This window comes from Macrobrachium nipponense, chromosome 27 (assembly GCF_015104395.2).
Source record: "Macrobrachium nipponense isolate FS-2020 chromosome 27, ASM1510439v2, whole genome shotgun sequence".
Lineage (NCBI taxonomy): Eukaryota > Metazoa > Arthropoda > Malacostraca > Decapoda > Palaemonidae > Macrobrachium > Macrobrachium nipponense.
Window position 1 is genome coordinate 21129077 of NC_087216.1, and position 12500 is coordinate 21141576.

Below are 12500 nucleotides of genomic sequence, written 5' to 3' on the forward strand. Positions count from 1 at the left end.
TTCTTTTGGAAGGAAATGATGAGGAAAACGGTCCATTTAAACCGAGATTCGAACTTGGGTCGGGAAGGTCAGTGGTTCGTGAGTGTTTAAAATGTCGTAAAAATAATTAGCCTCGTCACGCGCGAAGAACAGGCGAGAATGTGAGATTGTAAGTGAATAGCAGACATAAATCTAAAGGGGAAAGTATTACATTTAAGAATGGAAGCGCTGATTCCCAGCGAACAAATTTTCAGTTACAAAATAAATTATCATCGAGTGAAATTTGAAAGGGAATAAAGTGCTTATTTAATACGGAGTACAGTGTTAGATGATTTAATACGGAGTGCAGTGCAGTGTTAAATTATTTAATACGGAGTACAGTGTTAAATTATTTAATACGGAGTACAGTGTTAAAGTCAAAATTAGATACTGGATGTATTTAAAGGCGAATACAGGGCTTATTTAACAGAATACAGTGTTAAGTTTAAAGAGCTTAATTCAAAAGTATATAGAGTAGAATACTATTTTTTTGTTTAGAAATGAATACAGTATGCTTGTTTTTTAATGTAGATGGTGTACTTATTTTAAATGGAATTTCGATAGTGTCATAGTATTAAAAAATAAACACTGCCAAATTTAATAGAGTATCCACTACTAACATTTCAAAGTGAATAAATTAGTAAATGCCACAGGAAATACAGTATATGGTGTTCAATCGATAGCATCAAACTTAGGGGTGGCTACAGAATGAATACAGAGCCAAGTTATAAATCGTAAAGGAGGTACAGTTAGCGATCAATAACATTCAACTTCATAGTAATAAAGAAGGAATACAAAGCTAAATTGAAATGCGTATGAAGGATAAGATTTCAAACTGGATACAGCGTTCGACCCCTATGTTCCACCTACAGAAGGAGAGATGACGCGTTCCCTCCCCCCCCACCCCCCCTCTCTCTCTCTCTCCTCCTCTTTCTTCATTATGAGTGAACTTTTGTATCTCTCTCCCCGAGGCTTCCATATATTCATAATTAATGGCTACCTGGCAACAGCCTCTCCCTCTCCGCCCCTCTGCGCCCACATTTATCTGGGTAATTTACTTTTATTTTGTGATTCTCTCTCTCTTCTCTCTCTCTCTCTCTCTCCTCTCTCTCTCTCTCTCTCTCTCTCCCAAATATATCTTTATGTATATCCATATATAGTATATGTAAATATATGTATATATACATCTCGTTCCAAATTTTCGTGATTCATTTATATGCATATGTGTGCATACGTGTCTGTATGTGTGTGTGTAATATGTCCTATAGATGCCTCTACCGGTTGCTATCCTGGTACTGTAGGCGTTCCCTAGAGGGTTTTGCGTCTATGAAACCTATTTCCTAGTCTAGATCCCAGTGTCACTGGCATTGCATAGAGACTTTTCAGCAATTATTCTACAGAGGCCTCGACATTTATAAACTTAGCTGCCAGTCTAGATCCCTGGTTCTGCATTCAGAGACCTCTCTTTCTTCCTCTGGATACTGGCATTGTAGAGCCCTGTAGCTGTCCCTACATTCATAAACCTTGCTTCCTTACCTGGATCTCGGTACTATAAATGTCACAAAGATGCCTCTGCATTCAGCAACCTGGCCTCTTGGTCTAGATTCCATTATTGGAGTCTTTCTGTAGAGACCTAAATGTTTATGAACTTCAGATACTTCTGTATTCACTAAAGTTAGGTCCTGGTCCGGATTCCTGTACTGTGGTCAGTGTAGAGGCCTAAACATTTATAAGCCCCAGGTGCCTCTGCATTCTTAGTTTACATTGGGGTCTAGATTCTTGTATTATGATCACTTTGTAGAGGCTAAACATTTATAAATCCCAGATGCCTCGTTATGTGGTCAGTGTGTAGAGGTTTAACATTTATAAACCCCTGAGGCCTCTGCGTTCATAGCTTGCCTCCTGGTCTAGATCCCGGCACTGCAGTCAGTGCATTGAGGCCTAAACGTCAAGGAACTCCAGGTGCTTTTTCTTTCACTAACCTTATTTATATCTTGGTCTAGATTCCGGTGCTTTAGCAACTGTGTGGAGACCTAAACATCTATAAACCTCAGATGCCTTTGAACTGCACTTAATTTTGAACTGCACTTATGTGAAAAGCACTGCGAAGAGCTCCAAATAGTTATAAACCTCAGAGGCCTTTGAACTGCACTTATGTGAAAAGCACTGTGAGGAGCTCCAAATAGTTATAAACCTCAGAGGCCTCTCCGTTCGTAAGCTTACCTCGTATAGCCTAGACTCCAACTCCCACACAGGATCTGGGCTCTGAAAATGTCAGTAGGGTGCTGCTGCATTCATTAACCTCACCTTCCAACCTCCCAGTCTGGAAGCAGCCCAGTAGATAAACAGATGAAACTCACGTTTATGAAGCTTACCGGGTTATCTTCGACGTTAATCTTGGTTCTAGTCGCATAGGTGCCTCTGCTCATCATAAACCTCACTTTCCTGTCTTAATTCCGGCATGACCACTGTATTGAAATCCAAAATGGTAGGCGTGCCTTTGTGACCTACTTACTCATTCTCTGACCCAAGGCCAATACATTGGCCTTGCTCTGACCTTACCTCCCGGTCTGGACCCCGGTATCGTAGGTGTCGCGTAGATGCCCCCGGGCCAATCAGAAGTCACGAAATACTGGAGATGGCGGTACTCTGGGCTGCTGTACATGATCACGCTCGAGCCCTTTGGGGCGTTTCCGTACTGAGAGATCGGAGGATAAAATGAATGAGGTTAAGCAGCTGATCTGAGGTCATTGGAGTTAGTTAATTTATTATTATTATTATTATTATTATTATTATTATTATTATTATTAATAAAACTTATAAGGCTACTGATGTGTCAAACAGTATTCGCCGGAGTAGAATGCCCATATGTGAAACCTGAGAAAATTGGGAATAAAGTGACAAAGATTAATATAAAGAAAAGCTATAAATAAATAAATTATTTTCTAGACAAATCTCTCCTCGTCAAACATAATTTGCACATTTAACTGCAATGTCAAAACGCAAGGTCGAGGAACCCAGCGAACAACTGGCTTTCGAAATTCCTTAGATCATTGGAAGGAAACAGTGTGAGGTTATAATTTTAACTGAGAGGAGATAACTCACTACAAATCTCATATGTGCTTCTGTGACATTTGCATTCACATGTAATGGTTTACTGACTCACTGCCTTTCAAGAAAGGTAACTCTTAGATGTTAAATGGCTGGAGCGTTCAGTGGCAGATCTCCCGAGGCGTCAGGAAACGTTTTGGAACGTTTTGGAAACCATTTGCACTTCTGTCTATCTCTGTCATCTCTGTTGGTTTAAAGAGACCAGCAGTCCACGAAAGACTTCTTGGTCCTTTTCATACTTGACCACACTTACGGGACGCCATAGAGCAGTGGATAGTGCTGGCATAAGCCCGCCTAAACTAAAACAACCCACAACCACATCAGGAAAAAGCACCATATACATTATTCAATTGCTGGCATAAGGCAGCCAGCTAACTCTGAACCAACCTACAGCCACATCAAGTGGAAAAAAGTATTATATACATTATTCAAAATCTTCCCGTCAGCCAGAGAATAGGAACAAGGGAAGAAAAATTAAAATTTTCAACCATCCAGAGAGAGAGAGAGAGAGAGAGAGAGAGAGAGAGAGAGAGAGAGAGAGAGAGAACTTCCTACAAAATGGAAAAAGAAGAAAACGTACACTGATAAAAGAGTGAGAGGGAGTTTGGATAAAAAGAACTTCCAACAAAATGAAAAAAGAAGAAAACATACCGTATGCACTGATAAAAAAAAAAAAAAAAAAAAAAAACTCTTCAACTCGAACAAAAGACGAAGAACGAGGGAATGCAACAGAATCTTTAACGATTCAAAAAGAATGAAAGAAATAAAAAACGCTAAGCTTGTACACAAATAAAAAAACGAACACTTCTAGACCGACCTCAGAAACGAGGAAGAAAAAAACATAGTAATCGATCAAAAATAAAAGAAAACAACACAAAAAACTAAGTGGAGCAAAACAAGACATTTGAACCCAGATGTCTTTGAAGGCTGTGTGCTCGAGAGAGAGAGAGAGAGAGAGAGAGAGAGGTGGAAAAACACGAAACCTTTTGAAAAGAGAATACTGCAGCTTCTGTCTTGCATTGACATCAAGAGTGGGGAGAGGTGGAGGAGGAGGGGAAGGAAGAGGAGAGATATTATGCATTTCTCTCTCTCTCTCTCTCTCTCTCTCTCTCTCTCTCTGAGAAACTCGTCTCGCGGCAGCTGAATCCTTACCACTTTATTGATCACCTTCTTAGCTCTGTCTTCGCCCCGCCGCGATTCTTCGTTCGCGTTGCCTTCCACTTCCTCCTCCTCCTCCTCCTCCTCCTCCTCCTCCTGTTTTCCAGGACGTCAATTTTTTGTTATGTTCTACTTTCTTTTCTGTCTCTCATTTTCCTGTTGTAATTTTTTTTTTCATTATACTTTTTTTTATATTTTTCCGACCCAAAGTGAAGCAGGGTTGTATAGTTGTTATTCCATTTTTTATTGTTGTTTTAATTACTTTTTTCATTTCCCTGAACCAAAGGCAAACACCGTTTTCTAGTGCCTTCAATCCCAGCATATCAGATCACGTTCATATTTGCAATGTTGAAGGTTTTTTTTTTATTAATGTGTTCTTGTTCTTTTCACGTCTATTTTTATGTTTACCTTTGTGTGTAACGAATTCCCTTTTTTTTGAGAGTTTAGATAAGTCTCAAGCAGAGCACATATTACATAGCAGTCTGGAATGAACGCTTGTGTTTTTTTCAGTATGTTATAGTATGAGAACTTTCTTTTTTCAGTGTCACAGTATGAGAACTTTCTTTTTTCAATATGTCACAATATGAGAACTTTCTTTCTTCAGCATGTCACAGCAAGAAAAATGATTTTTTTCCCGCATGTCACATTATGAGAACTTGCATGAATCAGTATGCCATAATATGAAAATTTTTTTCCCAGTATGATGTCACTGTATGAGAAATTACTCTAATCGTGATATTTCTAGAATTATTATGCTACCCAAGACAAACTAATGGAGATATTAGATAGCAATAAGGATAATAGCGTTATTAGAGAGAGAGAGAGATGAGAGGAGACGAAGATGAACGACGAGAGAGAGAGAGAGAGAGAGAGAGAGAGAGAGAGAGAGAGAGATTTATTATTCTGTCAGACAAAATAATGGAGAAATCAGATCAAAATAAGGGCAATAGTACTATTAGAGAGAGAAAGAGAGAGAGAGAGATTATTCTGCCAGACAAAATAATGGAGAAATAAGATAAAAATAAGGGCAATAGTGTTATGAGAGAGAGAGAGAGAGAGAGAGAGAGAGAGGAGAGAGAGAGATTATTCTGCCAGACAAAATAATGGAGAAATCAGATAAAAATAAGAGCATTAGTATTATTAGAGAGAGAGAGAGAGAGTTTGTCAGGGTGGTATAAGGAATTCCAGTTACCATAAAAATATAGAAAATAAGGAACTTCACTGAAGTTCAGAAGCCAAGAACCGTGACTCTCCGTGGCACCGTAACTTTCCCGCTACCCCCTCTTACCTTGTGGGTGTCGGCCGAAATGCTGGTCACGCCAGGCACCCTGAAGTCAAAGGGAGGTATGGGATAGCCGGCGGCTTCCATGAATGGCAACAGGTAACCCCCCATGCAGCAGTCCACGTGCACTGGAACTCCGTACCTCAGCCCCAGCTGACCAATGGCTTCGATGTCGTCTATGATTCCGTGAGGGAACTGAGGAGCCGACCCAACCAGCTGTGGAAAAGGGGGAAAAAGGGAGAGTTGTTATGCAGGCATATCCCTTCAATTACTACTACTACTAATACTACTACTTCTACTCCTGCTGCTGCTACTACTGCTATGAATGGGATGGAATGGGTATTATGGAGGCGTTGAGAAGCACTGGAAGAGCCGTTTCGAAGGCGGATCCTTACATCTATTACTACTGTTGCTATTGAGAGGGGTACAACCATAGAAGAGTCGTTTCATAGGCAGCGCCCTCCCCTCCTCCTCCCCCTACTACTACTACTACTACTACTACTACAACCGTTAACGGGATGGAATTAGTATTATGCAGACGTTCAAAGGCACTGGAAGAGCCGCTTCAAAGGCAACTCCCTCCTCCTACTACTACTACTAATGAGAAGATGAAATTGGCATTATGTAGACGTCAAAAAAACGCTATGAAGCAGATGTAAAACAGACAGAGAAATGCATTTATTTAATTAGATAATTCTGGAAGGAGGTAGTACTGCAGAGGCTGACGGACCCCGTGACCCGAGGTCAGGCGGCGAGATCAAAGAGTAAGAGTCACCCTAGCGAAAGCCTATGACGGAACCCGAGGAGGCCTCTATATATCCTCGCTTCCACTTGTATAATCTGGCAAGCGTCAAATTGAATTTGAGTTTCATCCTTCAAAAAAGGAGTTGGTTTTACTTGACATTTTTATGGCGATGGAAGTATTAGACGAAAAACAAAAGTGTGAAGTGTTTGTTTGATATGAAAGGCCTCATTTCTTCTATATAATATTTGAAGCAGTTGGTATGGACAAGAAAATAATTGATTAAAACCGCTAAATATTCTTTTGAATTAGTGGGCTACGGAGAGAGAGAGAGAGAGAGAGAGAGAGAGAGAGAGAGAGAGAGAGAGAGAGAGAGAGAGAGACATTGAAATTACATTTATTATTATTTGCTTGTAGACATATGCATCTGTTATAAAAATAACAATTGTGATTATAAATATATATATATATATATATATATATATATATATATATATATATATATATATCTATATATATATATTATATGGAGAGATAAAAGGCCCGTAAAAACACTTCATATTATACTGTGTATTGCAGTAAAAGACATTCATAAATATATATATATATATATAATATAAAATATAAAATATATTATATATATATATATAATATATTGCATTCAAATATGTATGACTGATGACTCACCATAACTGTGTTTCTCGTTATAGCTCTTCTCATGGCCTTGAGGTCAACCTTGAAAGTCTGGGGGTCAGCTCGCACCTTGGAAAGAAATAGAAACGAGAGAGGAGTCACAGCTATGAAGATGGACACTTCCATGTAAGTACTGCATTTCCTTGAGTCGTAACTGAAGTGGAGGTTATTTGTTTGTTAATAGTATGATAGGGTCTTAGTTAACGAAGACGTTAAATTACACACACACTCACACATATATCTATTTATATATATATATATATATATATATATATATATATATATATATATATATATATATATATATATATATATAAAGCAGGAAATGCCGCACAACTAATTCCATGGATATTAGTCAGATTGGTTCCCCCATTAGGATAGTAATTACTGCACCTACTCATAATAGGTCCCACTGTCTCCTATGATTGGCAATACCCAAATGATTAGAAGCTTTACTAGGATTTTCATTCGCGTATCATACGTGTTTAGCCAGTTGTCGAAGTTCAGTTGTTCTTTGGGTTAAGATTTATTTTCAAGTTAAATTAACTTGTGGTTATTTGACAGCACGGTTCGGTTCGACTTATCGAACAATATATTTTGGCGAGATGCTTTTTTGCAAAAGGTTTAGTTGTTTTCTCCTTAGATTTATTGAAATAATTTATACCGTTTATTTTCGTTGTATTCTGGTTTTCCCATTGTTGATGAGAATACATACCAACATATATATATAATATATTATATATATATATATATATATATATATATATGTATTACTTATGTGCTTATAGATGTTATATAACCATATATATATATATATATATATATATATATTATATAAATATATATATAATATATTATAAAAATATCAAGAGCTCAAGAGCAAACCCCTTTCAGATGGGGCTCTAGAAAGATCTCACCCAAAATAACAGAATGAGAGAGAAAAAGGAATTGACTTATTGATTACCTTCCTGACCTTCATGCCCAGAATTCCGGCGGCCTTGTCGAAGGCCGAGTGGGCCGTGTAACACATGACGACCTCGGGTGACCTGATGCCCCTCCTCTCGCGCCCCCAGTCGCGCATCGCTTTGCACGCCATCAGGATGCTCTCCGACCCGCCCGATGTTAGCTGTTATGGAGGAGAAGATTGGGCTGTGTTGAGGGACAGAGTTAGGTTATTTTTGGGGATGGGGGGAGTGATGGGGTATTGTCGATGCAAAAAAAATAGTTCTATTTTATATTTTAATAGAGAAAGAGAGAGAGAGAGAGAGAGAGAGAGAGAGAGAGAGAGAGAGAGAGAGAGAGAGATTGATTTACGCAATGCTTTTATATTTACGACTATGGTATTAGAAGAGGGGAGAGAGAAATAAAAACAAAATATGTATGTATATATATATATATATATATATATATATATATATATATATATATATATATATATATATGCGATGGAGATAATCTGTAGATCATGCTATAAAGATAGTTCATTGATGTAAATCATATGTTACACTGCACTTAGGTTGTACACGAGGAAAAAGAAAAAAGAAGGGATGGAAAAATTATATCGGGGAGAATAAACCTGTATGGTCTGCCTTAATCACCCACAGATTTTCAAACGTAAGAAATGCAAATGAGAAGCAAGTAGGATGCACCGGAATTAACAATGAAATAAAACGCTTTGGAAACAGAATTAGAATCTGGGTATAAAAATATATAATAGAATAAAACGCTTGGAAACAGCTATAGAATTTCGGTGAAAAAACATATATAATAGAATAAAATGCTTGGAAGCAGAAATAGAATTTCGGTAAGAGAAATATAATAGAATAAAATGCTTGGAAATGGAAGTAGAATCTGGGTACAAAAAAATGTAAAAATGAAAAAGCCCATAAAAAAAAATTCCGAGCCATAAGCTTTCAGTTGTTGATTGAAAATGGAAATTATTCTCTCGCCCGAAGGTCATCGCTGCCTTAGCTTGATCTGTGCTGGCCTTCGATGAATCAGTAAAAAAAAAAAAAAGGGGGGGGGGGGGAGGGGGGGGGGGGGGCGGTATTGGGGTTGAGGGAGAGTTTGTTGTCGACTTGAGAGGAAGGATAAAAGTGATTCGCTCGTGAGACATGGAAAATAGATTCTTAAGATTCGCTATGGAAGGGGAAAAAGGTAGGCGCTGTACGAGGGGAAATGGCAGATTAAAAAATGGTTATTTTGCGTAGATCTTATGCGTCGACTGTAATGATGATTTTATTTTATCCTTTTTCAAATATTCTGCTTAAGTCTTTTGAATGAATTGAAATGATTCCTTTTAATTCCTTTTTTGTCTGTTTTCATTTTTTTCTGCTCTTTTTCAGTACTAGATGCCTAGTCTTTATAAGTAAATGATAATTTTTTTCTTTTTGTATATATTCTGCTTAGGTCTTAGGAATAAATTGATATTATTCTTTTAATTCATTTTTTGTCTCTCTTACTTTTTTCTGCTCTTTTTCAGTACTAGATGACTCGTTTTTATAAGTAAATGATTAGAATTTTGTTTCTTTTTGTATATATTTGCTTAGGTCTTATGAATAAATTGAAATGATTTCTTTTAATTCTGTCTTAATTTTTTTCTGCTCTTTTTCAGTACTATGTAGATGCCTAGACTTTATAAGTCAATGATTTATTAAATTTTTATATTTCTCACATTCTGCGTAGGTTTTGAATAGATTTAAATTATTTTTTTTTGTATTTCATTTTTCTTGGCTGTCCTTCTTCTCTTTCTTGCTCTCTTTCGTTAAATGCTTAGTCTTTAAAAGTCAATGATGATTTATTTATTTAAAGAATTTTTTTAACATTCTGCGTAGATCTTATGAATAAATTGAATTTTTTATACAATTTATTGTATCTTACTTCTTTTTCTTGCTTATTTGGGCTTCAGAATATCTAGGTCTTTATGCAAGATGCAGATTGGGTAATGCAAAGTTATGAGGAAATACCCCCGTAGATGGATTTAAAAATTCATTGATAATAATGAGTCCTGAGGTCCACGACAGTCCCCCAACTCCCCTTTTACACCTTACCATAGTTACGGACTGCCTTGGACCTATATGTTCTATAGTTATATTGACCTTATTTAATTTTTTTCTCTTCCATACTTCTGATCATGACCTCTACCACTGCTACGGTCAGTGACCTTCGGTATTGCGACACCAAATCAGTGTTAGTCGATAAAAAAAAAAAAAAAAATCAGCGACACCAGATCATTCTTAAATAATAAAAAAAGAGAGAGAGGTATTTGTCAAGTATAGTGGTAGGTCAGTCCTCTTCCCAGAAGAGTAGTGTAATATCACTATCATTAACTGTTTTTTTCCTTTTATTTATTACTTCAGCAAGAAATGGGCTGATCACTGCAAGTGCGAGGGCTGGATTTAGAATCATTTTGAACCGCGTAGAGGATTCGTTTTTGTGTGTGTGTATATATATATATATATATATATATATATATATATATATATATATATATATATATGTATATATATACACACACACACACACACACATACGTATAGAGAAATTTTAGGGAATTTTAATTTCTGAGGGCTGGAAGACTGTAGATGGTGCTAAAGGTTCTCTAGTTCCACTCCTTTCTGTTTAATTTATAATTATTTTTTTGAATTTCATCTTTTTTTTTAAGTCTCATCTGACGTAGCTGTCCAGCTTCTTAAACAATTCGTTTCATTTAATTTCATTTATCTCATCATTGTATAGTCTCAACTCTGACGTAGCTGTCCAGCTTCTTAAACAACTTTTCCTCGCCAAGGTTTCGAAAAACGCGACTCGATAGGGATGAATAAATGACTCACACAACCGCAGTGTTGCCCGTCGCCCTTGAAGAGGCTGACCGTCATCCGGACGATCTCCGCCTCCATCTTGCGCGCCCCTGGGAAGATGTCGGCGTGGAGTGGGTTGGCGAAGCTGTAACGCCCAAACATCTCCACCAGAAGGGCCGTGAAGGACTTGTCGGAGCCCGCGAAGGCCCCTCCGGAGATCTTGCCTTCCCTCCAGTCGTATTTGCCTTGGGGAAATGGAATGGGCGGCGGTGTGTGGTAATAATTATTATAATAATAATAATAATCAATGCTACTACTTCTGTTATTACTATTATTATTATTTAAAAATACTGGCATTCACTATTATTATTATTATTATTATTATTATTATTGTTATTGAAGTGTGCTGACATTCATGCGTAAATAATCACTGCTACTGCTAGTACTACTACTACTATTACCACTACTTCTATTATTATTATTATTATTATTATTATTATTATTATTATTATTATTATTATTATTGACTGAAGTGTTCTGTCATTCATTCGTAAGGAATAATTCATTAAAGGAGATTCACACAGCACGGATAACTGAAAGACGTGTGTTTAGGCCTAACGCATAAAATACCGAATTAACAAACACATTTAATCAACAAACAGATTGGTTTACATAATATTAACAGTAAACAGTAACTATGTGTTTGATACACACACACACGGAAATGAAGAAGTAATGGTTAGATATTTGTGCATGAATGAAAAGGCGTTTTACATCGAGGTCAGGCCATGCGATAGTTATGCTGAAAAACGTATATAGGCCTAACGCAGTGAATATCGAATAAATAAAAAAAATTCAACTTACAAGAATACTAGTATACTCGTACGTAAAATTAACATTAAACAATAACTGAAAGTTAATGAAACATTATATAATCAATAGTAAACAATCACTGATGAGAGACATTCGCATCTGAGTACAAACAGTTTTCAGTCGTTTTAAACCATTCGTTCGAGTTCCTTGCGACACATTAATGCTTACGCACACCAGCTTATTTCATTCTGTTGCAAGTTTCAGAGCCCTCTCTCTCTCTCTCTCTCTCTCTCTCTCTCTCTCTCTCTCTCTCTCTCTCTCTCTTACCTACTCCAAGCACGTTGCTCGCAACTCGAACGACTTCTTCCTTAGACCAACCATGGGAAGGCAGAGCTTTCAACAACGGCACGTCAAAGTCAGCTGCGTCTTCAAACATGCCTTTTTCGATCTCTGTCAAACAAAAGATCGAGCGAGTTTGTAAGGCAGCTTCAAATTAGTATATTTTTTCCCAGCAATTGGTTAATTGAAGGATATGTATATGTGTAGTACTAGGTCACTTAAAAAGGCCCGTATAGTCTATCAAGTTATGGACTCTGTAGCGATTTCCGTCACTATTATATTTTCGTATAATGAAGCTGTTTTGTATTTTTCGAAAATCGTGAACAAATAAGCCCAACTGAGTTGTTCCTAATCTATTTGTGTGTGTGTGTGTGTGTATGAACAATCGGGAAACAATGTTGCAACAGATTGAGAAAGTTAAAAAAAAAAAAAAAAAAAAAAAAAGATAACGAGACGGGATATTAGTTTCACCAGCGAATAAAAGAACTGATATAACAGATAAGAACGCGATGAATAAAACCATCATTAACTGAATAGATAAGAG

General features: G+C 37.1%; 1 protein-coding gene and 1 long non-coding RNA gene across 4 annotated transcripts in view; one reads left to right on the forward strand and one right to left on the reverse strand.

Moving 5' to 3' along the window:
• Positions 1–12500, reverse strand: part of LOC135200893 (sphingosine-1-phosphate lyase 1-like) — a 42340-nt gene that overhangs the window by 19994 nt on the left and 9846 nt on the right. For both annotated transcript variants that reach the window (XM_064229636.1, XM_064229635.1), the window contains exons 4-9: positions 11945–12067; positions 10838–11049; positions 7969–8130; positions 6999–7073; positions 5576–5785; positions 2581–2716 (exon numbers count right to left, since the gene is read on the reverse strand). In XM_064229636.1, coding sequence (XP_064085706.1) covers positions 2581–2716; positions 5576–5785; positions 6999–7073; positions 7969–8130; positions 10838–11049; positions 11945–12067 — 918 coding nt within the window. The remainder of the gene's footprint in view (positions 1–2580; positions 2717–5575; positions 5786–6998; positions 7074–7968; positions 8131–10837; positions 11050–11944; positions 12068–12500) is intronic.
• The window catches only part of LOC135200894 (uncharacterized), a 94604-nt gene that overhangs the window by 14332 nt on the left and 67772 nt on the right, over positions 1–12500 (forward strand). For both annotated transcript variants that reach the window (XR_010311390.1, XR_010311391.1), the window contains exon 2: positions 7022–7130. This is a non-coding gene — a long non-coding RNA (uncharacterized LOC135200894). The remainder of the gene's footprint in view (positions 1–7021; positions 7131–12500) is intronic.